Here is a 24095-nt window from a genome sequence, read left to right as displayed (position 1 = left end):
TAAAATACTACTTGAGTAAAAGTCTAAAAGTATTTGGTTTTAAATATACTTAAGTATCAAAAGTAAATGGAATTGCTAAAATGTTCTAAAAAAGTAAAAGTATAAACCATTTCAAATTCCTTATATTAAGCAAACCAGACGGCACAATTGTTTTTTTTGGACGGATAGCCAGGGGCACACTCCAATACTCAGACATAATTTACAAACAAACATTTGTGTTTTGTGAGTCAGCCAGATCAGAGGCAGTAGGGATGACCGGGAATATTCTCTTGATAAGTGTGTGAATTGGACCATTTTCCTGTCAAAATGTAATGAGTACTTTTGGGTGTCAGGGAAAATGTATGGAGTAAAAACTACATTATTTTCTTTAGGAATGTAGTGAAGTAAAAGTAAAAGTTGGCAAAAATATAAATAATAAAGTAAAGTACAGCTACCCAAAAAAACTTCTTAAGCAGTACTTTAAATTATTTTTTACTTAAGTACTTTACACCACTGCGTGCAATTGGCATGCTGACTGCAGGAATGTCCACCAGAGCAGTTGCCAGTGAATTGAATGTTAATTTCTTTACCATAAGCCGCCTCCAATGTTGTTTGAGAGAATTTGGCAGTACGTCCAACCAGCCTCACAACCGCAGACCACGTGTAACCACACCAGCCCAAGACCTCCATATCTGGCTTCTTCACCTGCGGGATCGTCTGAGACCAGCCAACTGGACAGCTGATGAAACTGAGGAGTATTTCTGTCTGTAATAAAGCCCTTTTGTGGGGAAAAACTCATTCTGATTGTCTGGGCCTGGATCCCCCGTAGGTGGGCCTGGCTCCCAAGTGGCTGGGCCTATTCCCTCCCATGCCCACACATGGCTGCACCCCTGCCCAGTCATGTGAAATCCATAGATTAGGGCCTAATTTATTTATTTCAATTGACTAATTTCCTTATATGAACTCAGTAAAGTCCTTGAAATTGTTGCATGTTGCGTTCATATTTTTGTTCAGTATATTTAGAAAACCACATACGTCTTTCTGGCATAGCCAGTATTTCTAGCTCAATAATGTTCACTCATACAATAACCCTGCAGAAAGCTGCTCATCAATTTTCTCAATAGTCCAAGCAATCACATTAAACCAACACAAAAAAGTATGCTTTATCCTTCACCCTATTGAAAATAAAGTCTGTTTAAATTAACTAGCTATGTAAGAATGACAAAGTCAAAAATGAAGCTAGGAAATGACCTGGGATCAGATCTCCCTACCTAAATATCTTCACATACCATATCCACCGCTGAGGGGAGGACGGCTCATAATAATGGCTGGAACGGAGCAAAGTCAAACACATGGAAACCATGTGTTTGACTTTGTGGAAACCATGTGTTTGATGTTGTTGATACCTTTCCAATTATTCTGCTCAAGCCATTACCATGGGCCGTCCTCCCCATAAAGGTGCCACCAACCTCCTGTACTGTATTTGATATCATGGCAAGAAAGCTACACTGATCCAGGATCAGCGAACCCCCGCCTCCAAATTATAAACGCCACGTACGATTCAGTGCAACCTATCTTGATAGCATAGTATGTCCCCAATATTTTGACTGACAGTGTGTGCGGCCTAATAGAATAACTATGCGCGTCTTCAGAAAGTAGGAAGTGAAAATTTTATCCAATGGCAACTACCTAATTTAGCATGCATGCCATGTTGTCAATGTAGGATTTCATTCACTTGCTATCTGACACTGTAAACAAACGCCTGCTGGCATCAAGGAAGAAACGAGAGGACAAATGATCAGCTCGGGAGGAGACTAGTTAGCTAGCGAAATTAGCTTGATGGGGTTTCCACTAGATAACACAGCCACAAAGTCAAAATTGGCTATATCGTAAAAAGTTATGAAAACATAATTGGTGTTAATGTAAGGTTAGGCGTACGGTTAGCCCTGTGGTTAAAGTTAGGTTTAAAATCTCATTTTAAGAAGAGACATTTTAGAAATAGGCGGGGTTTACGACTTTGTGAGTGTAGTAACGACCATTTGACGGGGATTCCGATCCAAAAGTAAGTCCCGCTGTGACATGAATTCTTTTGAAGCTATTGTTATTTTGTTAATGAGACAGGTAACCAGACTCCAATAAGACAGATACCGCAACTTCTCGATGTGGTCAACACAAGACCCCGCATCACTGTTATTTAGCTAAGTAGCTTGCTTGGGGTGGAAATGAAAACCTCATAATTAGCTTCAAGCTAGCTGTCATTAGATTAGCTTGCCATCTACCAGCTAACTGTTAGCTAGCCAGCCAGCATCATCACTACTAGCTATGCTATTGTATTGGCCGCAGTGAGTCTGCCTGTAAAGTGTAACGTTAGCTAGACGACTAGCTATTGAACCGCTGATGATTTCAATTGTAGCACGCTAGTTAGTTAGATGACAAGTATCACGTCCTAGCTAACATATTATTAATAGCGTAGCTAGTTAGCTGCTAGCAGGTAGCTAGTTAGCTATCGATGGCAGAGAGACACGTCGGCAATGGACAGGAAACATATGAGGTTGGGGCCATGGAGATAACTAGAGCAGACGACCCTGTGGGGAAACAGAAGTCATTTTGAGTCAGAGCCTATACAAGACAAAGTCATGTTACGATATATCCCTTATCCTGTTAGAACTTTTGTGCAGAATCCACTGAACTGTTTTAGGTTCAACGTTTATGGTCATGTTGCAGCAGTGTGTAGGAGGGAGATTCCAAGATGTGGGAAGTGTGCAGGAGGGCATGGGAGAGAGGACTGTGTAGTTTCGGTGGATAAAGTTGTCAACTGTAGGGGTGCTCATGTAGCCGGGGACCGGAAGTGTCCGGTGCGAAATAGGCAGGTTGAAGTGGTCAGTGTAGTGCTGGATGGTTGAGGGATCCTGAGAGGGTCCCAGTGAGTAGTAGATTTGTGCCACAGAGGGATAGGGCAAGGAGTGAGTTATGCTTTAGTAAGGTTGGCTTCTTAGCGTTCATAGCACAGAAAATGTTGTTGTGGCAGCTGCAGAGAAGTATTTGGGTTTAGGAGATTTGACTTCAGAAGAGTTACAGGGTGTGTTGAGGGGGCCGTGTCCTGTCCTCCCAGGTCCTTGGCATGGTGCAGGAATAGATAGGGTCTAAAGTACTGGAATGGGGTAGTGAGTTTCTAATGAGTGTAGGTGGCAGCTGCAGAGATTTTACTGCAAAAGAGTTAATGGGGTGGTGAAATAGCAGTGGCGATTTTAGCATCTAAATCTTGGTGGGGCAAACTCCCCCAACATTTTTGGGATGTATGCCAGCAAAGCCACTACAACAACACTAAACAATACAGTAATTGCACTATAACGGTGACAAACAGTACCCATTAACTGTTAGGGCCTACATAAAGCTGTCCCAACAGCAGAGCTTTCTTTTCAGCACCATGGAGTGAATCCTTACCACCGCTACACCTGGCTATCAGCGGAGCCTTGTCTGGCAGCGAAACAGTTCATTCAGCCTCATTTACTGCCTTTAAAAAAACATAGCTGGTATAGCTGACTTGCTTACACAAATGTGGTTTCTACTGACAATTGAGATGTACAAACTATGGCATAAGGGAACGAAGAGCGGATAAGAGGCAATCCGTAATTTCGATTAAGACATTAATTAGCGAGCTAGGACGGACGTAGTAAATGTTCTGAATTCGGTCACTGTACATGGGCCGTTCTTACCGTATTCTCCCTGTACACCAAGTCAGAACTGTAGGATAAATAAAATGGGCATATAAGCAGTAAAATATTTTATGATTGCATTTCTCTAAAACAGGCAATACGCTACATGTGCACCACCAAGTCAGAACAGTAGGCTAAGTTATGAGGGGGAAAGGGACCAAATTATTAGTGCGAGGCACATGGGCTACTAACAGCTTACTAAACAACATACACTTAGTATTACTTTCTTAGCTACAGTATAAATACAGTGCATTCGGAAAGTATTCAGAACCCTTCACTTTTTCCACACTTTGTTACGTTACAGCCTTATTCTAAAATTGATTAAATAGCCCCCCCCCCTCAATCGACACCCCATAATGACGATGCAAAAACAGGTTATTGCAAATTATTGAAAATAAAAAACTGAAATATCACATTTACAGAAGTAATCAGACCCTTTACTCAGTACTTTGTTGAAGCACCTTTGGAAGCGATTACAGCCTCAAGTCTTCTTGGGTATGACGCTACAAGCTTGGCACACCTATATTTGGGGAGTTCCTCCAATTCTTCTCTGCAGATCCTCTCAAGCTCTGTCAGGTTGGATGGGGAGCGTCGCTGCACAGCTATTTTCAGGTCTCTCCAGAGATGTTTGATCAGGTTCAGTTCTGGGCTCTGGCTGGGCCACTCAAGGACATTCAGGGACTTGTCTCCAAGCCACTCCTGCGTTGTCTTGGCTTTGTTTTGATACAGGTGCATGATAATGGTCCATTCTAAATCAAAACAAATTTCACACACATATTATTTAGTATATGTAAAGACAATATTAAATCAAGGATAGTCTGCTGGGTGGCAATATTAGCCTATCACTTGTGAATTATATGTTATCACTTGTGAATGATGCCCAGCATAGGAAACAATGCCTTTTTTTGCGACTTTTTCGAATCGTAGTTGCACACCTCATGTAGCCTAGCCCATAGGCCTATAAGGTTTGTATCACAACTAATGTGTCCAAAAAAAATCTTAAAATTAAACACAATCTGCTTTACAAGGGGTGTAGAGCTTAACTGGCATACATAAGCAGCACGTGAGTTTCAAGTTTGGGGAGGATAATTTTCACCATAAAAATGCACCTTTATAATAAAAGCACTACATGCATAATTGCATTTGCGGTCACTTTTGATAATGGTGTTTTCTGTAAATGGAACATTTGCGTTTATAGCCTACTACCCATGTGCACATTGCTGCGGGAACAAATAGCCTCATAGTTTATCACCATTTTTAAGCTAAACGTTCTGATCTGTTGCGTCAGCCACAATGTGTAAAAAAAATGTTTTTGGTTGTATTAATTTGGGATCTATCGCATCCCACAACTGTCCCGGACTATGTTTGGAATTTTTATTTCTTGCACAGAGTAGAATAGGTCGACTTTTGTACTATGGGGGATAGTACTTTTGCTGTTCTTTAAGCCTACTCATCTTGTTGGCTGACGAAAAGTAAATGTGGACAGTTCTTCCAATATCTTCAATATGCACCTCGGAATTGGATAAGGACGCGTACCATTGCATCCCCGATGTGTCTGTCTTCACTTGTAGCCTGTGAGAAAGACCTGATCACATGATGGAGAGCCATGTGAGTGAGGGGTGATTCGGAGCACACAACGTAGTAGGGCACAACGGCCACTGGCCGCAAAGGGGATGCCACCATAACATTCTAGGCATTATCAAGTACTTGTCAAATTGTGAATGAGTGACTGATGTAGTGTGTAAAGCCTGGGCAAAAAAACAAAGCGGAGCTCATGCCTTTCAAGCGACTTCTTTCAAATCATCATCAGTCGCATCATGTATTAAAAATAAAAACATATAGCCCAACGTTTGTAGAACAACTAAAGTTACATTAATAACTCTAAATTAAGCATACAGGAGTAGCTATTTCTTTGTTAACCGCTTAACACAGAATAGCCGCATGTGCGCATTCAGCTTTGTTCAAATGTATTCTTCATACTATAAAATAATGCCATGGAATTCTAAGCAAATCTTGTCTGCTAAATAAACTAGTAAGCAGACCGGAACTGTCTTTTTTCCCAAGAACATACTCCAGGTGGCAGTATGCACCCTTTCAGTTTGTTTACCAACTCATAGAAGTAGTAGTAGAAGAAAATGGACTACTTCAAAATGGACAAGCCCATGTGTTCAGAGGACACAATGGGACAGATACAATGAAGAGTCCTCTGTCTTTCTCTATGGTTGGGGCACAGCCACTTTATTTGGGGCAGAGACTGATGTTTTCTATCATCTCTGATTGAAGTGTTGCTTGTCATGTGTTGTTGTGTCTAAGTGCGTCTTGTGTCTCCAGATGTCTTGGAGCCAGGTATTCCACACCAGCTGCCTTGTGCTTCTGGTACATCTGCTCTATCTGGAGGCAGTGCCCATCAGTCTGGACAAGACCAAGGTGAACCAGCCGGAGGACAAAGCCTCAGAGCCACCACCAAGTGTGGTAAGAGTTGGTGAAGGATCACATACCAAGCAAGCACAGTAGAGAAACATGACAGGCAGAGCAGCCCTAACAGCCATGAAAAAAGCAGTCATTTGTGCTACCAGTACAAGCTCAGACCAGTTATACCAGCTATGTTCTCTAACATAATTTATTGAATTGTAACGTATACAGACTGAACTGAAGGTCTACTGAATGATGCATGAGCTAGTATGCATGTTATGCACTACAACTTACTACTTTGTTTCATGTAACAGGACACTGGACTCCACTATGACCGTTATCTCAGGGAAGTCATTGATTTTCTGGAAAAAGACCAGCATTTCAGAGAGAAGCTCCATAACACAGATATGGAGGACATCAAGGTATTCTAACAGTGTGTCCTGATCATTCTTGTTGTTCTTACTCTCTCCTTGAGTCATTAGTCATGAAAAATGCAAAACAGCAGCAGTATGATAATCATTACATCACGTTCCCTACAGATGGGGAAGCTGGCCAAAGAGCTGGACTTTGTCAGCCACCATGTAAGGACACAACTGGATGAGCTAAAAAGGCAGGAGGTTAGCCGGCTACGGACACTGATCAAAGCCAAGCAAGACATCGAAGGAGGGAACGGTATGCTGCCCAGTGAAAGACCATTAATATGCCTTAAGTGCTATACTGTTAACATGTGCTATACTGTTAACATCTAGAAACACTAGGGCGTGTGGACAAATGACCAAGAAGTACATTTTTGAGGCAAAGGTCTCAAGAGGATGTGGTTACTGTAGCGTCAGTGTTGAGTCACCTACTTACTTGTGAAACATGCTTCTGAAAATCTCTGTTTCGAATCACAATAGTAATAGCAGAGTATTACAGACAACAGTAACGTCTCACTTAAACCACTAATTGGCAGGATTACAGGCTAGTATAGATGCACACAGGGTGAGCTTTGACCAACACACCCTGCCGCACTGGATAACTATTATAGTGCCAATGTCAGGTCATCAAATGTCATATTGTGTTATGACTGTTAAACCTCACTCACAGATATGGCAGTAGACCACCAAGCTCTGCTGAAACAGTTTGAGTACCTGAACCACATGAATCCTCACACCTTTGAAGTTGAGGATCTGGACAGACTCATCAAATCAGTAAGTATAATGTAGAATACATGGGACATACATACAGTAGCTTAATAAGGTACCTGTAGTCCTCTTCTCCTTCAAGACATTTTAACTCTCATCCGTCATTTGACCACAAGGCCACAAACGATCTGGAGAACTATGACAAGGAGCGCCATGAGGAGTTCAAGAAGTACGAGATGACGAAAGACCATGAGCGAAGGGAACACCTCAAGACTCTAGACGATGAAGGGAGGATGAAGGAGGAAGAACATTACGAGGAGATGAAGAAGAAACATGCAGACCATCCCAAAGTCAACCATCCAGTAAGTCCAACTGCACTTGGATGCTATGTTAACTTTGTGTTTCAGAGCTCAATTTGTTTGTGCTCACATATGGTCTAGCCAGTCTCTAGACCATGGATGGGCAACTTTGATGGGGGGTGGTGGGGGCCACAAAAAATCTGAACTCATGAGGGGCCACAGTGGCTTGAGGGTCTGTATATAAAAATGTTTAGCTGACATAAGAGAAAAACTGCTGATTCACAACCACATTTCAAAATGGGATCTTGTGTATTCTACATTGCTAACTCCCAGCAGTAAGTTGAGACCCCAGATGAGTTCCTAAACAACTGACTGTAGAAAACATTAATGACACCTGCTCTTTCCATGACATACACTGACCAGGTGAAAGCTATGATCCCTTATTGATGTCACTTGTTAAATCCACTTCAGTGTAGATGAAGGGGAGGAGACGGGTTAAAGAATGATTTTTAAGCCTTGAGACAATTGAGACATGGATTGTGTATGTGTGCATTCAGAAGGTGAATGGGCATGAAAAAAGATTTCAGTGCCTTTTGAACGAGGTATGGTAGTAGATGCCAGGCACACCGGTTTGAGTGTGTCAAGAACTGCAACGCTGCTGGGTTTTTCACGCTCAACAGTTTCCTGTGTGTATCAAAAATGGTCCACCACCAAAGGACATCCAGCCAACTTGACACAACTGTGGGAAGCATTGGAGTCAACATGGGCCAGCATCCCTGTGGAACGCTTTCGTCACCTTGTAGTCCATGCCCTGACAAATTGAGGCTGTTCTAAGGGCAAAAGGGGGTGGAACTCCATATTAGACATTTTACATTTTAGTCATTTAGCAGACGCTCTTACCCAGAGCGACTTACAGTAGTGAATGCATTTCATGCATTTTTTTAAATCTTTTTTTTTTTTTTCTCCGTACTGGCCCCCCCCCGTGGGAATCGAACCCACAACCCTGGCGGTGCAAACACCATGCTCTACCAACTGAGCCACAGGGAAGACCTAGGTGTTCCTAATGTTTTGTACACTCAGTATGCTTATACTGTATATATTTGTTTGTTTTCGGAAATTGATCTGCGGGCCTACAAACGCCAGTTGCCCATTTCTGCTCTAGACCTTCCCCATACTTAATGATTTAGCTCAAGTGAGAGATTTATTTCTAACAGGGGACTAACATTTTTTGCTGTGCAGGGCAGCCAGAATCAGTTCAAAGAGGTGTGGGAGGAAGCAGATGGTCTTGACCCTGAAGATTTTGACCCCAAGACCTTTTTCAAGCTGCATGGTGAGTCCTCATCAATAGACATCACAGGCTGGGGCAGGGACATCCATCTCAGAGTTCCTCAACATTCTCGCGTTTTGAATTTTCAGATTCCAATGGAGATGGCTTCTTCGATGAGCAGGAATTGGAGGCATTGTTTACGAAGGAGGTAAAGATTTGTCCTCTTTTTTTAATGTCTCACCTGAAATGATAATGAAACGTGTGCATGTATAGATAACGGTATATTCTGTGGGCTCAGCTGGAGAAGATCTATGATCCTACCAATGAAGAGGACGATATGGTGGAGATGGAGGAAGAGCGCCTGCGTATGAGAGAGCACGTCATGAACGAGGTATACTGTTGTCCCGGCCGTGAACCTTGCATACTATATTCCCATGGATTGCTATCACTGAAAGTTAGAGATTGGTTTCGTTGATATAATGAAATAAATAGTTCACATGGTGACTGATCTCTCACTGCTTACAGGTGGACACCAACAAAGACAGACTGGTCTCCTTAGAAGAGTTCCTGATTGCCACAAAGAAAAAGGAATTCCTGGAACCAGATAGTTGGGAGGTGTGGTAGCTATATCTATTTTAACTCTCATTCATACTGGCCTACTTTTTATACTTCAACATTATAACTCATTATTATGAAACGGCAAGAGTAACAAAAACCATACCATATCTCTAAACACTCCTACATTCAACCACACTGTAATTATGTTGCTTTTCAAATCAATAAGGAGAGGTATAAGGGTATGAACTGACACGTCCTCCTTTGTTAGACCTTAGAGCAGAACCAGGCCTACACGGACGAGGAGATGAGGGAGTTTGAGGAGCACCTGGCCCAGCAGGAAGAGGACCTCAACCAGAAAGCATCAGACCTCCAGAAACAGAGGGATGAGTTGGAGAGGCAGCAGGAACAGCTCAACTCACAGAAAGTAGAGCTTCAGCAGGTACAGAGTGGGCAGTGGTAGAACAGACACAACCAATAGGTTCTCTATTACTGTAACGCACTTCTTTTGTGTGGTATTGTTATTTTTGACATGAGCTGACATACTTACCTACAACCATCCATCTGCTTATCTCTGTTTGTCTGTGGTGTTTCAGGCAGTAGAACACATGGAACGGTTGAAAACCCAGAAAGTTGAGCCCCCTCCAGAGGTTCATGGTGAGTGATAGTTTACCCCAATTCCATTTTCTCTTTACTGGTGTGTCATGTATTTTTCAGAATGTAGAGGTGACTATGGAAAATGGATCTCAAGATGTGAAAAATTCAGCGATGGGACAAGACTGTGACTACCAATTGGATATCATGAAAAAGGGGTAAAAATAAACAGAATTTTAAGAAAGATGTACAAAAATGTACTGTATTCAGAACTACTCTCTTTTTCAGTAGAAGGGAATGCTATCCCAGAGCCACAAGGAGAGTACCATCCTTTGCCCCTGGGCCACCAAGATATGTCCCAAAACCACCCAGGTATGAAGCAAGACAACCACCTCCAGAACCAAATACCCCACAACACCCAGGATTTGTCCCAACCACGACTCCAGGATCTGCCCCCAGGCCATCAGGCAGTGCCATAGGGCCAACATGACTTACCATAAGTCCCCCATCAGAACCAGCCCACTCAACCCCAGCTGCCAGATAAAACTCTAAAGACAACACCTCTGGCTCCATGGCCCCCCACCCACAGACCTTTACAGTACTTATATACCTCCAGTCCAGTGTGCAGAGGTCCCTCCATATGGGCATGTGTACTCCATTATCCTGAAAGAGTTAACTGAAAACCAGCTGGAGAACACAGGAGGTGTTTACAGTATCTCTGCCAACTTGTGGATTTCAATTTGAGCCTCCAAGGCCTAGAAATGTTTTATATGTTTGCAGTCAGGGAATTTGTGTTATAGAGTGCATATGCGGTATGTGATGTATGGATTGGTCATAATTGATCATTACTTAAAATGCAGAGCTTTGGTGGAATGGTTTTGGTAGTGTCAATGTCTATATATTTTGGAACATCGTTTTTAATTGGTGTTGTGTGATGTCATGACAATTAGGCCTAATAATTGTCAGGTCACTCCACCTGAATAATGATAATGTTGTGAAATGTATGGATTCCTGAAAAGGCTCCATTTCAAAAAGCACTGAAAATGGCATTGGGAGCATTATGAACAGTAAAGACAACTGTCTCATGGAACAGAATATAATATACTTTCTTTTTTTATGGGTTCATTCCTGTGTATTACATGGCATTAGCTTGGCCACCACTTTATTTCATATCCACAAGTCTGATAACAGCAATGTATGCTAATGTTGGCTATTATGGGCACTAGTCATGGGAAACCTGAGTGTTTGCAGTCTTATTTTGTGGTACTTATACTATAGCCAGCTCTTTGGATTATCTTAATTCATGTGCAAATGTAAGAGTCAGTTGATGATCTGGTTATTTCTGTAGGGATTATGGGTAATCACGTCTTGTTTTCAAGTTTGTGCTTGAATGAGGCTTCTGTTCCTAATGACCTGTAGGTGTCTTGGCCAAGGCCAGTACATGTATTGATACTGAACAGGCCCATTACCAGGCAATGAGGTCTACCTTTTGTACTCAGCACATCACCCCCAGAGTCTGTCTTAAATTGGGCCTTTGTTTTACTTTTACCAAATTCTGCTGGCTTGGGCAAATGCTCTTTTATCTTGCACCATACAGAGGTGTGACTAATTTGTACAAAAGATTAGTTTAATTTTCAGATGACCAATTGCACAGGAAAACATCAATATTGCTGTAGACAATATAGTGATTTTCTTTACAGCTAGTGTTCATGATTCAGAGAGTGAACCTCTTTAAATGTGAAGTTGACACAATCCTTACATTCTACACACCTACAGTGTTGACATCAGTTCAAACCAATGATAATGTTATTGGACAGAACAGATATGAAGTAACAAATGCAAATTTACAGAGCAGTGCATTTATTCAGTGCATCACTCTATCAGCTACCATATGGCCAGAGCAAAATGTACGCACAAGAAATCTTCATTTTGGGTAAATCAGTCATTCAGTCAGACCTACAACCTGCTTAGACTACACACGTGCAGACTTTACTCCCAAACATGCCATGGCAATACAATGTACAGTATAAACAATCTTCACATTGAGACAAAACATTTCCTTGTGTGGTATGACCGCAGTCAACATATTGTTTGGTCTTTCATGTCATGCTTCCAAAGCCTGTCACTAGCTTCAGCCAGTTTTGTAAATGATTTCCTATTAAGCAATGACCCAAATAAACAGTCCAACAGCAAAGGCACACACGTTCCAGCTTGATCAGTTTAAGGCTATGCAATAGCATATGATTGTAGGAGAGCTAAGGGTGGTACGTATGGCTTCAGACCCAGGCTTCACCAAATCAACCTAGAGGTTGATATGGAGAGGAATAGTCAGATCAGGGGAAGGATGGTCCAGGAGTGTAGAGGTGATGTTTAAGGTTGCCCTAGGTGGAGGGTAGAGAGTTGTTGGTATCCAAGACTAATTGGCTTGATGTCCAGCCATTTGGGTCACAATCCCTCGGCTGGGCTTGAACAGTCCCCCCCGGCCTGTAACTGCCAAGCAGACACAAAATTAATCAGTCAGCTGAGGCCAGCCTGTCACCCTTATTCTGGGTTAAATCTAGGCTTGGAATACAATTAAAAACCCTCATCCACATTCTATAAATTATTAGTGTGCACCTGCCAAGGAAGAGAGATCAACTCAAATAGGGAGACAAATTGACTGTTACAAGCAAGCTAATACACCCATTACAAAATGGAATCCTGAAAACAAGTTAAAAGGTAAAAGCTGCCTTCATGTCAATTCAGTTATATACACAGTGGCATTATTCCCTGCAAATCTGAGCTTTGAAAGCTTTTATCCAGGTCATACAGAATAATAGTATGTATTTTGCCAGATGGAACCAAAAGGGAGGTATATCTGTTGCTCTAGGATTTACAAATAACACCACAGGTTTACTTTGAAACTCTTTGACATGTTTCATGAATGTTTAAGCATGTTAATAGCCAACAATATGTATGCTCCTATGACAAAATAGAGGGCAGGGCACAGCAGGTGAGGGAGACAGAAGCAGAGTGAAGTCCTTTCAGCAAAGCATAACCAAAATCCTCCAACCCACTCTTAACCCCAAGAGATGTCAGCAGAGGCAGATAAGGCTGAGAGCACCACAGAGCAGCAGGGATCAGGGACCAACAAAAACAAACTAGCAGCAGACAGCAGGTTATACAACACATCTTTATTGAAACAGTCTCCCAAGGAGTAACGTCGGCTTACAAAGAGATGGTGAGAGACGGAAAAAAACAAACATGTAATGCAACGAGAACCAAAAGCAGAGGGGAAAAGTGGTTGACAGGGCTGGGCAGTGACAGAAAATATAAAAGATTCTCATGGATTGGACTGACAGTTGCAGGGTTTTTTTGCATTTATTTTGTACAAAAAATAAATTAATGAAATCTTTCAAGTTTACAGGAATATCTATTTGTTGTTTCGAACACAGACTTGCTGATAAATCTAAATGCTGTGGATTTCAGTTTTACATGTGTTAAAACAAAAGTATCTTAGACAAACCAATGCAGGCTTACTGTGATAAATAGGCCAGGAGAAACACGAAGATAGATGAGAAACAAAACAAAAAAGATTTATAAAAGTGAGCTGGGGCAAACACATTCATAATATCTGAATGTTCAATGTGGCGGAAGTTGACAATCCTTTAAGCGCTTTAGGATCGCATCACTTGAGCATTACCTCGAGAGCAACCCCGAGGTCCCTGGGCTGCGCCCCGCTTGTAGCCTGGCTGATATCCCTCCTGTAGAAACAACAGGTCATTCAGAAAGACTTATACAGCACCTTCATGACAGCATCTGGGACAACTCATAGAATCCCTTTTATTGGAACTAATGCAACGGTCAAGTGTCTTCTAGTCACTAGGACCTAATGGTTGGCTGTGTCCTTCCTTACCCGCTGGTGGGTGCTGTTGGGGTACTCCCGGGGTGCCGTGCTGAACTGGGCCTGTTGCCCATAACCATTGTTTGGAGCGTTCGAGAAGGGAGGGCGATAGCCATCATATCCTCCTGAGGAAGACCACCATTTATCCGGTTAATGCCACAATAAAAATCCTCCTGTATCAAAGTAGGTCCCTTACAGTAAATTAGCTGGATCTCATACCTCTGAAGCCGTTAGAGGATCCTCGGTATCCATTGATCATGCCCCGAGGGTTCCTGGGGCCTGCGCGAGGCACGCCCCCCCTGCTGTTATAGAAGGACTGGCCTTGCCGCCCAAAGCCTGGCCCCTGGGGCGACTGCACCTGGTGGCCCGCTGCCGCTGACATCACTTGGTCTTGGAAGCCTCCTACAGCTGAGGACAACAGTATAAGAGTCATTAACAACATTTGACCTTTCTGATCATGCCCTTAGACCCAAGTCTTCAGACCCAAGGTCTATTGGTCCTCAGACTCCACTTGTCTAAGTCACATCCTCAGCCCCAACAGCCACCCCAGTCCCTTTCTCACCGGACTGTAGAGTGTCCTGCTGGATGTCAGGCTCCTCCACGGAGTGCTCGGCCTGGCTGCTGAAGCCCTGGCCGTAGCCGCCGGGGAACTGGTTCTGCTTCAGACTGTCTGCTTCGTTAGTGGGGGGCACGGGGGCGTTCAGGTTGAACACCTTAGAGACACAATACAACCAGAGAAAAGCTTTCATTTAGAGGTGTCAGACACCCACGCAGGACTCGCAGACAACAGCAAATCACCACTAACAGACTCCAGTCTGATTATTGAGCATACTGTAAATACTGTCCAAGGTTCGCTAAATAAAGTTAATCAGCTTAGAGTTGATTATAAATCTTTATGTAGACATGGGGGCAGACAAGAGCATTCTGTTCTGCTCTGACGGGGGGGGGGGGGGGGGGGGGGGGGGGGTATGGGATGAAGCTTGGTTTTGAGAAATGTAGGCCAACACTGGAATTATACTTATTAATTCAGTTGATGTCCCAATCAGTTTTTTCATTATCCTTGCAAAGTAAATGTGGTATTACTGTTGTGTAACAGTGTGTACTACTTCTATTCTCCCTGTCATAAGACTTGTGGTACCATCAACGTGTGGTAAGTGATTAGAGTTAAGTGGGTTGGTTATATGACGGTTTTGTTCAAGTGAAGCGATGTCAGTTATAAGTCCTCCATTAACAAAGCCTACCGCTTGCATGGACTGGAATGGTGCTGCGTTGACATTGATGCCGCCGCTGTGGGGGGTGGAGACGGGCGGGAAGGCAGAGGGCAAGGAGGACGGGGCGGGGGACTGCTCAGACGACAGGGACATCGAGGCCTGGTTTAGGGAGGGGGCGGGGCGGGGAGACAGAGACGTCACATACTTCAATGGTTTTCACAGACACTTCAGGACAGGCAGGTAGGATGAGTGTTAACCATCTCTCACACTGCCCAATAACAGCCAAGCATAGAGAAGCTCCACCACCCACCCACACAGCCAGGGGGGTAGAGGAGAGTGGAGCAGAGGGCACCTTGGGGAGGGAGGGTTTACCTGGATGTGGTCGGTGCCGTCTGTCTGTGGCCGGGGCTCTGCTGTGTGGGAGGGCTGGTAGAGGGGCGCTGTGGAGGAGTAGCCATCAGGTGTGGGGGAGACCATGGGGACCTGGGGAGGGAAGGGGGAGAATAAGGGAAGGTTCACATGGTGCCCTTGCCCTTTAAATAAGTCTGCTCCAGTATAGAGTCTTGGGGATCACTACTATCAGAATTCTGTTCAAATATCATTATTACTACTTACGTGTGTAGATTCAGGAACTGAGCTTGGTTGAGAAAGTCTGGATTCTGAATGAACTGTACACAAGACAAATATAAAATGGTTTGTTGATCAAACTGCTTAAAGCAACTAAAATGAACAGAAAACTCAAGAGTATAAGCAGTACTACACTAATTGGCCAGTTTATTAGGTACACCACCCCGTTCACGAAAATGAATCGCTCCTACAGACAATGTGTCACGTGGTCATGGCTTGCTATATAAAGCAGGCAAACAGACATCCAGGTACTGTTCGATTTAACTTTATAATGGCCAAAATAAGTGACCTAAGAGTCTGAGCGTGGTTTGATCGTCGATGCCAAGCGCGCCGGATCCAGTACCTCAGAAATTTCCGACCTCCTGGTCTTTTCACGCACGACTGTGTCTAGGGTTTACCGAGAATGGTGCGACAAACAAAAACCATCCAGTCAGTCAGCAGTCCTGTGGGCGAAAACAGCTCGTTGATGAGAGGTCAAAGGAGGATGGCAAGAATCACACAAGCTAGCGGGCAGACCACAAACAGAAAAATAACGTTACAGTATAACAGTGTTGTGCAGAACGGCACCTCGGAATGAACTCGTCAGTCCTGGTCACGGATGGGCTATTGCAGCAGACGACCACTCCTATCGGCTAAAAAGAAGAAGAAGCGGGTCCAGTGGGCACGCGATCACACTGAACAATTAAGGAGTGGAAATACGTCGCCTGGTCCAACGAATCCCGGTTCTTGTTGCATCATATTGATGATAGCGTCATGATTTGGCTTACAGTTGAAGTCGGAAGTTTACATACACTTAGGTTGGAGTCATTAAAACTAGTTTCAGTAACTCCACAAATTTCTTGTTAACAAACTATAGTTTTGGCAAGTCAGTTAGGACATCTACTTTGTGCATGACAAGTAACTTTTCCAACAATTGTTTACAGATTATTTCACTGTATCACAATCCCAGTGGGTCAGAAGTTTACATACACTAAGTTGACTGTGCCTTTAAACAACTTGGAAAAACCCAGAAAACGATGTTATGACTTTAGAAGCTTCTGATAGGCTAATTGACATAATTTGAGTCAATTGGAGGTGTACCTGTGGATGTATTTCAAGGCCTACCTTCAAACTCAGTGCCTCTTTGCTTGACATCATGGGAAAATCAAAAGCAATCAGCCAAGACCAAAGAAAATAATTGTAGACCTCTACAAGTCTGGTTCATCCTTGGGAGCAATTTCCAAACGCCTGAAGGTACCACGTTCATCTGTACAAACAATAGTACGCAAGTATAAACACCATGGGACCACGCAGCCGTCATACCGCTCAGGAAAGAGAGTCCTAGAGATGAACGTACCGTGGTGCGAAAAGTGCAAATCAATCCCAGAACAACAGCAAAGGAACTTGTGAAGATGCTGGAGAAAACCGCCATAAAAAAGCCAGACTACAGTTTGCAACTGCACATGGGGACAAAGACTGTACTTTTTGGAGAAATGTCCTCTAGTCTGATGAAACAAAAATAGAACTGATTGGCAATAATGACCATCCTTATGTTTAGAGGAAAAAGCGTTCGCAAGCCGAAGAACATCATCCCAACCGTGAAGCATGGGGGTGACAGCATCATGTTGTGGGGGTGCTTTGCTGCAGGAGGGACTGGTGCATTTCACAAAATAGATGGCATCATGAGGAAGGAAAATTATGTGGATATATTGAAGCAACATCAAGACAACAGTCAGAGAGTTAAAGCTTGGTCGCAAATGGGTCTTCCAAATGGACAATGACCCCCAAGCATAGTGGCTTAAGGACAACAAAGTCAAGGTATTGGAGTGGCCATCACAAAGCTCTGACCTCAATCCTATAGAACGTTTGTGGGCAGAACTGAAAAGGCGTGTGCGAGCAAGGAGGCCTACAAACCTGACTCTGTTACACCAGCTCTGTCAAGAGAAATGGGCTAAAATTCACCCAACTTATTGTGGGAAGCTTGTGGAAGGCTACCCGAAACATTTGACCCAACTTAAACAATTTAAAGGCAATATTACCAAATGAGTGTTTGTAAACTTCTGACCCACTGGGAATGTGATGAAAGAAACAAAAGTTGAAATAAATCCTTCTCTCTACTATTATTTTGACATTTCACATTCTTAAAACAAAGTGGTGATCCTAACTGACCTAAGACAGGGAATTTTTACTAGGATTAAATGTCAGGAATTGAGTGTAAATGAAAACTGAGTGTAAATGTATTTGGCTAAGATGTATGTAAACTTCTGACTTCAACTGTATGTAGCATGAGTCCATGGACCCATCCACCTGGTGTGGAGACTGTTTTCCTGGCACACGTTAGGTCCCTTGATACCAATGGAGCAACGAACGTCTCCGACACCTTGTAGAATCCACGCCCAAAATTATTTCAGGCTGTTCTAGAAGCAAGGGGGATCCAATCCAGTACTAGATGGGTGTACCTAATAAATTGTTGGTGAGTGTAGAAGCGAACATCTCTAGGAGAACGACAGCCATGGAGTGGTGTTGGTTAGAGGGGAGTTAAAACAGAATGTGATGTACTAACACTGACCCATCTGCTGCAGGTCCATGCTCTGTGCAGACTTCATGGGCTGGGCCAACACGATGGCTGGGTCCAGGGCATGGCCATCAAACTCCAACATGGAGTCCTGTGGGAGGAAGCACATGGGTCAGCATGAACAAGAGACCAAACAGGATCCGATAAGGCAGGACCATAGGGGGCAGTTGGAAGGATCATCACCTGCATGAAGTTATAGGTCCCCTGCATCTGGGCCATGAGGTCCTGTACAACCTGCTTCCGGACCACGGGGTCAGGCGTGTGGGAGACTGGGTTCACAGTGTGGGGCTCAGGGGTCATCTGGGGAGGAGACTGGTGCTGGAGGGAATTGACCACCTAAAGACACAGAGACAGATTTAAACCCAGCTGATGACATCATTGGGCCATGGAGTTACTTAATGAACCCTAAAAGATTCTGTGTGTGACTTTGTGATATGACAAATGATATGAGAGGTGAACATGCAGCATACCTGGACGTCTGCTATCCACTCTTCTAACTGGTCTTTGCCAGTGCTGCTGTATGTGGTTTCTGGAATGAACTGTCTGTTTACAAACTACACAAATAAACATAAGACCACTTGATTAGATTCCAATAGGTAAGGTAAACCAGAGAATTCTGATCCTTACAGCAGTTAAGAGTCAGGGTAGAGATTGAACTCACCTCTGAGGCTTCTACTTCAATGGCCTCTGTGTATTCTTCCGTAACTGTTCCTTCTGTAAAAGGAATACACTGATTAATATCCACTCATGCAGGTCCACACACTCAGACCAATCGTAACATGAGTTCCCCTCAGGTTATCAAAATCTAACCCAGAAGTAAAATCTCATGTAATTTATTCAGCTGTGTGATTAACGTCCGTCTTAATACGTATTAGAAATTGAGCGTTACAGCAATATAAAGTCTCCACCCTCACAAGAGGAAACACTCAGCCAAAGCACTCAAGGTGAAGCAGTTTAAGCATTGCCTTCGCCCAATCCTGATACGTCCAAATAGCCAGTGACAAAAAAAAAACAGAACTAATCCTGCTCGAATCTCATGCATCCCATTCAGTCAAGAAGATTCTCTCGGTCTACACACAGATTCTGCCCACGGGAAATAATGGTTATGGTGGTTACCTGGTTCTGCAGGCTGCTCCCCGCTCCCAGACGACTCATGCACCACAGACTGCTGCTCCTCCTCCTCCTCCTCCTCCTCTTCTTCTTCTTCTTGCTCCTCTTCTTCACACACTCCGTTCTGATGCATTTGTGCTCTGTCAAAATAGCCACTCAGCAGCACCTTGTCCAGGGTCTCCTTCAGTGCCTTGTCTATAGGAAAGGGGCAGATCATGTTCAGAACGTTTTAGAAATGTCTTGATAACGCATAAATATACCACAGTTTAGTGGTCCCAATCGGTAACAGAAACTTTTGTGAGTTAATCAATAGGCTGGGTCTATGCTTGGTATAGTCACAGCTGTGACCCATTCCACAGCACTAGGCCTAGCCAAGATCCACTGCTCGAAGCACTTTAATAACCCTCAAGTATTTATAATCCACAATGCCATATGATCCACCGCAAAGTTGTCTCTGGAATATGGATGCTCAGTGTTTGTGGAATGACAGGTGTCCTGTGTCTTGGCGGGCACTACCCCTCAAAGCCCACTGGCCTCACCCCAGTTCACCCCAACCACAGAAAAGAGCTTCCCTTTATACATGTTCTGCTAACATGGCCTGTATGTCCAGCATGCCCTTTGTGCTTCAAGGGGTTGGATGGGCTTTAGTCATAACACTGCTCCCAGTTGAGCCAGCTCAGCAAACTTTCCTTTCAAGCTCCTTTTTATTCAAAATCTAAGATAAGCCCCAAGATACTCAGTATACAGCTGGGGGTGTGGGTAACTAATTAAACAAGCCAAAGTCTACATGTACAGAGTAAATAAAATGAGAGCTACTTCAAAAGTGTTAGAAACATACATGTTGTTCCTGCCACAGCCTGGTCTCTGCCCTCTAGCAGTTCCCATAGGTGTAGGGAGGCCTCCTCATACTGGTCAGTCAACCTGGAGAACAGGGAAGGACATTTACATCATGCCTACCATCATATTATGTCACTCCTCCATCAAAAAAAGAAAAGAAAACAAAGGTTTGTACCTGACGTCATGGTCCCGTTCAGGGCCCACCAGCTTGTAGAAATTGTCCAGTGCGGTGAGGTCAGCATCGGTGAGCAGGGGGGAGCCTGCAGCGGGCTGTTTCAGGTCCTGCCTCGTCTGCTCATCCCCCAGCCGGTCAAGCAAGAACTGCAGCTCCAGAACAGTCTTCAGCCGCCTCTGCTCCATCTCCTCCCGCTGCAGCTGCTCCCTCCGGGCAGACTTCTTCACTGCCTTCTGGATCTGCAAGGAAATGGGGAAGAAGTTGTCACTGCACTATGGCCACAGTGACTGAGAAATAGCACCTAATAAATACAGTGAGTGTGGTCACAGTGACCAGAATGAAACCTTGAGACGGAACTCACCTCTTGCCCCAAAGACAGGAAGCTCTTCTGCAACTCCCTTGCAAAATCCAGGTTGTTGGTTACTTCCTGGAACTTGGTCAAGGCATCCTACAGACAAGACAAGAGGGAATGAACATGAAGTGTTTTGTTAGCTGTGAGATAGATCAAAACGACAAACACCACAGTATAAAAACAATGGAAAGCTGAAGAATGAAAGATTATAGTACATATGGAACAGGTTAAACAATCAAGTTCACAATTGAAGTTCCCTGAGCTAATGTCAACCCAGACCAGTGTCTTGTACGTACCAGCTGATCCTGGTTCAACCGTTCTCCTTTATTCTTCTTGGCCTGGTAGTCATCCAGCTTGCCCTATAGAAAAATGGCACATTTAATAAGGGTTACGAGAAGGTCTGCTGAGATTCTTTCAGCAGAAATATACCAACTGAGGTTTCCCCAGGAATACACCATCTATTAAGTGCTGCGATTCTAATGCCAAATAACGTCATAGGTTAATGATTGGTTACACCAACTAAATTTGTCTGTAGCCATAATCTCAGCCTTAATCTTAGTTACCAACTTTGAGACAAAGTCAATGCAGGGTCACGTGGCAGACAATCTTACCAGACGAGACATCCAGAATTGCTCCTCAGTTGGTCTCAAGCAACGACTAAGCATGAAACAACCTATGCTTTTTGGGAGGTATCCGAAAGCATGCTTAGATGAAAAACAGGAAACATTGTTACCTTTTTCTTTTCCATGTTGCGGACCTTCTTGTCTATCACCTGCAGGACCTGCTTCATGGCCTCAGACTGGGTCCCAGAACCCAACTCTGGGCTGGAGGACTGAACAGCATTGTTGCCAACTGTTGCTGAAGGCATCTGATAAGACAGAAAATTATTTGTAGCAGTCATTATTTGTGAAGGCCGCATAACACCGAGGCTGTAATTGAATACAATAAAGGTTAAAATATGTTGATTAAAACAGTTTTCCCAATGGTGCTGTAAACAAAGCCCTGAACAATGGCATTACATTGCTGACCACAAGTGGTCAGACATACATTTTAATATAACTGTAAAAAATAAGCACGGGGTACTACTTAATGTTCCTTGACGAAAAACTGAAAGATCTATGAATCAATTTGGATATTATGTCGGTTTGCTGAATGATTTCTGTCAACCGCTAACGTTCGCTAACGCTCAAGGCAAGTAACGTTAGCGTTATAATTCAATAGCTAGTACCTAGCTAACTAACGTTAGTATTTCCAGATTTGTTCCCATTAGCCAGCTAAGAAACTAAAGCCGACGAGGCACATTAGGGAAAAATGGGATAAATTGCAAGTCCTTTGTGAGCCGAGGGACTGTCAGCCGAGCATTGTCCATTGAACCGCATAAACGTTACGCTACTCATCAACATCAAATGAACAACTAATTCCGACAAAACAATTATTTACGCAGTAACCTACATAATCGTCACAAGTATAACATTTATGCCATTTGAAAACAGATGGTCATCAAATTAGGCTTAAACTTGAACCCCATCCCACAACAACCCACACCCGGCTACAGGGCTAGCTTGGCTACATTTAGCTAGTTTCCTTTTCTTCTCGCATTATTACCGAGACCGGCGTTAGCTAGCTGGCTACGCGATTCACTTAGATGCGAGATAGCTAACTAATTAACTAGCTAGTCCGCTAACGCGATTCGAAAAAAAATACGATTAAATACATGTATATGAACGATAGCCATCACACTAGTTTGTTGAAATGTACCTTGCTAATGTGAATAAATGCGGTCACTGAACTTGGATTCCGTTTAATCAATTGGATGACTGGACAATGCTAGATAGAGACGACTTTAGTCAGAGGCTAGCCTAGCTCGCTAACATAGCTAGCAAAATTATTTCTGAATTTGATGCTGACAACATTCACTTACCTTTAGGCTATCGGTCTTTGTTCGTCGTCTGACGTTGTAGTTTTAGCTCTATATATTTCGTGTAGCTTTTATGTTATTTTGTATCGACAATGGTGTTCCGCCTCCCCGGCCTCACCGAGAACTATACTGCTGGCAGGCTACAGATGCTAACGAAACACGAGATCAGGGTCGGATGGCTGCAAGGCCCCGTTGGTAGTCCTAGAATTGCCTGAGCTCATCTTGATAGATTGACAGATTTAACTAGAATCTATCCTCAACAACATTGCAATTTAATTGCAAATTAATTTTTTATGGAAGCTGTATTTGACAGATTTAGGTAAGCATTTTTATGCAAGGCAAGTTGTCAATTTGTATTGAATCCCAAATGTATTGCAAGCCATTAACTGAATCCCAAATTTATTTAAACCATTCTTCTCTGCATTGAAAGGTACAATAGATTATCCTTTGCAAATCTATCGAATGATTACGTCTAAATAATATACGTTTCTAAACCCAGAGGCGCAAATTCGTGAGACTCCCGGGAACACTTGCCAAACAGACCAGGCCAGGGTTTGAGAAGTCAATGAATGATTTGAAGTGAAAAAAAAAATCTTCCTTTAGTTGTTAATTTTCTCGAAATCTAAAAGGCACAACCTAGATTCGAGCCAATGTCGTAAATAGTTGCACATGTTATTACTCCATCCTCGTGAAAGTGACAAACTGACACGTTTTCATTTTTGTCAAAAACAACTTTATATCGAAAAAGTGCTTTCGAGGGCCTGCACATGCGTAATGTGGTGCGATACAACAGACCCGATACGTATTTATATGCATTAGTTTAGCTAACCGACGTCGCCATGACATCGCCTACAAATGTGATCGGGGATTTCTATTTGAGAAGCAGTGTTAGCTTATTTTCATACTGTACTGTGTTTGATAATATTGTTCACTAATAGTCTACATATATTTTATTAACAACAGGTGCCTGTCGAATCAAATTGTATCTGTCACATGCTTCAAATACAACAGGTAAACTTAACCGTGAAGTGCTTGCTTATGAGTCCTTCCCAATGATGCACTTAAAAATAAAATAGAAATGGTGACACGAGGAGTAACTACTCAACAATGGAGCTAGAGTGCATTCAGAAATTATTCAGAACCCTTGACTTTTTCCACATTTTGTTAAATGACAGCCTGATTCTAAAATGTATTAAATTGTTTGCCAAGCAGGCTGTCATGTGCCTTTTACTGAAGAGTGGCTTCCTTCAGGCCTGATTGGTGGAGTGCTGCAAAAATGGTTGTCCTTGTGGAAGGTTCTCCCATCTCCACAGAGGAACTATGGAGCTCTGACAGGGTGAACATCAGGTTCTTGGTCATCTCCCTGACCAATGCCCTTCTCCCCCGAATGCTCAGTTTGTCCGGGCGGCCAGCTCTAGGAAGAGTCTTGGTGGTTACAAACTTCTCCCATTTAAGAATGATGGAGCCCACTTTGTTCTTGGG

The 24095-nt window shown here is 43.3% G+C and overlaps 2 protein-coding genes across 5 annotated transcripts; one reads left to right on the top strand and one right to left on the bottom strand.

Moving 5' to 3' along the window:
* The first annotated feature begins 1724 nt into the window (after nucleotides 1-1724).
* Nucleotides 1725-11046, top strand: LOC115203231 (nucleobindin-2). Of its 2 annotated transcripts, none has more exons than XM_029767709.1 (13): nucleotides 1725-2041; nucleotides 6027-6167; nucleotides 6422-6529; nucleotides 6647-6779; nucleotides 7194-7297; nucleotides 7408-7593; nucleotides 8770-8860; nucleotides 8947-9005; nucleotides 9096-9188; nucleotides 9323-9412; nucleotides 9624-9794; nucleotides 9949-10009; nucleotides 10238-11046. In XM_029767709.1, the coding sequence occupies exons 2-13, from the start codon at nucleotides 6027-6029 to the stop codon at nucleotides 10423-10425; spliced, it is 1425 nt and encodes a 474-aa protein (XP_029623569.1). In that variant the 5' UTR covers nucleotides 1725-2041; the 3' UTR covers nucleotides 10426-11046. The 2 variants fall into 2 exon arrangements, with proteins under 2 accessions (XP_029623569.1, XP_029623568.1); XM_029767708.1 differs by having other exon boundaries at nucleotides 10235-11046.
* Nucleotides 11047-11789: 743 nt separating this feature from the next.
* On the bottom strand, nucleotides 11790-23146 carry LOC115203230 (caprin-1). Of its 3 annotated transcripts, none has more exons than XM_029767704.1 (19): nucleotides 22617-23141; nucleotides 21429-21563; nucleotides 20992-21054; nucleotides 20705-20791; nucleotides 20344-20582; nucleotides 20170-20252; nucleotides 19338-19526; nucleotides 18883-18935; nucleotides 18692-18775; nucleotides 18405-18557; nucleotides 18210-18312; nucleotides 15656-15708; nucleotides 15413-15523; nucleotides 15071-15199; nucleotides 14392-14542; nucleotides 14049-14237; nucleotides 13842-13954; nucleotides 13629-13689; nucleotides 11790-12436 (listed from the first exon to the last, which is right to left on the bottom strand). In XM_029767704.1, exons 2-19 carry the CDS (start codon nucleotides 21561-21563, stop codon nucleotides 12363-12365), a joined length of 2070 nt encoding a protein of 689 aa, XP_029623564.1. In that variant the 5' UTR covers nucleotides 22617-23141; the 3' UTR covers nucleotides 11790-12362. The 3 variants fall into 3 exon arrangements, with proteins under 3 accessions (XP_029623564.1, XP_029623566.1, XP_029623567.1); XM_029767706.1 differs by having other exon boundaries at nucleotides 18216-18312; nucleotides 22617-23140; XM_029767707.1 differs by lacking the exon at nucleotides 15071-15199 and having other exon boundaries at nucleotides 22617-23146.
* Between the last annotated feature and the right edge of the window lie 949 nt (nucleotides 23147-24095).

The sequence above is a fragment of the Salmo trutta genome, chromosome 12 (assembly GCF_901001165.1).
Source record: "Salmo trutta chromosome 12, fSalTru1.1, whole genome shotgun sequence".
Classification (NCBI taxonomy): domain Eukaryota; kingdom Metazoa; phylum Chordata; class Actinopteri; order Salmoniformes; family Salmonidae; genus Salmo; species Salmo trutta.
Note: the sequence above shows the minus strand (reverse complement) of the source record. Positions and strands in the feature narration are given on the sequence as shown.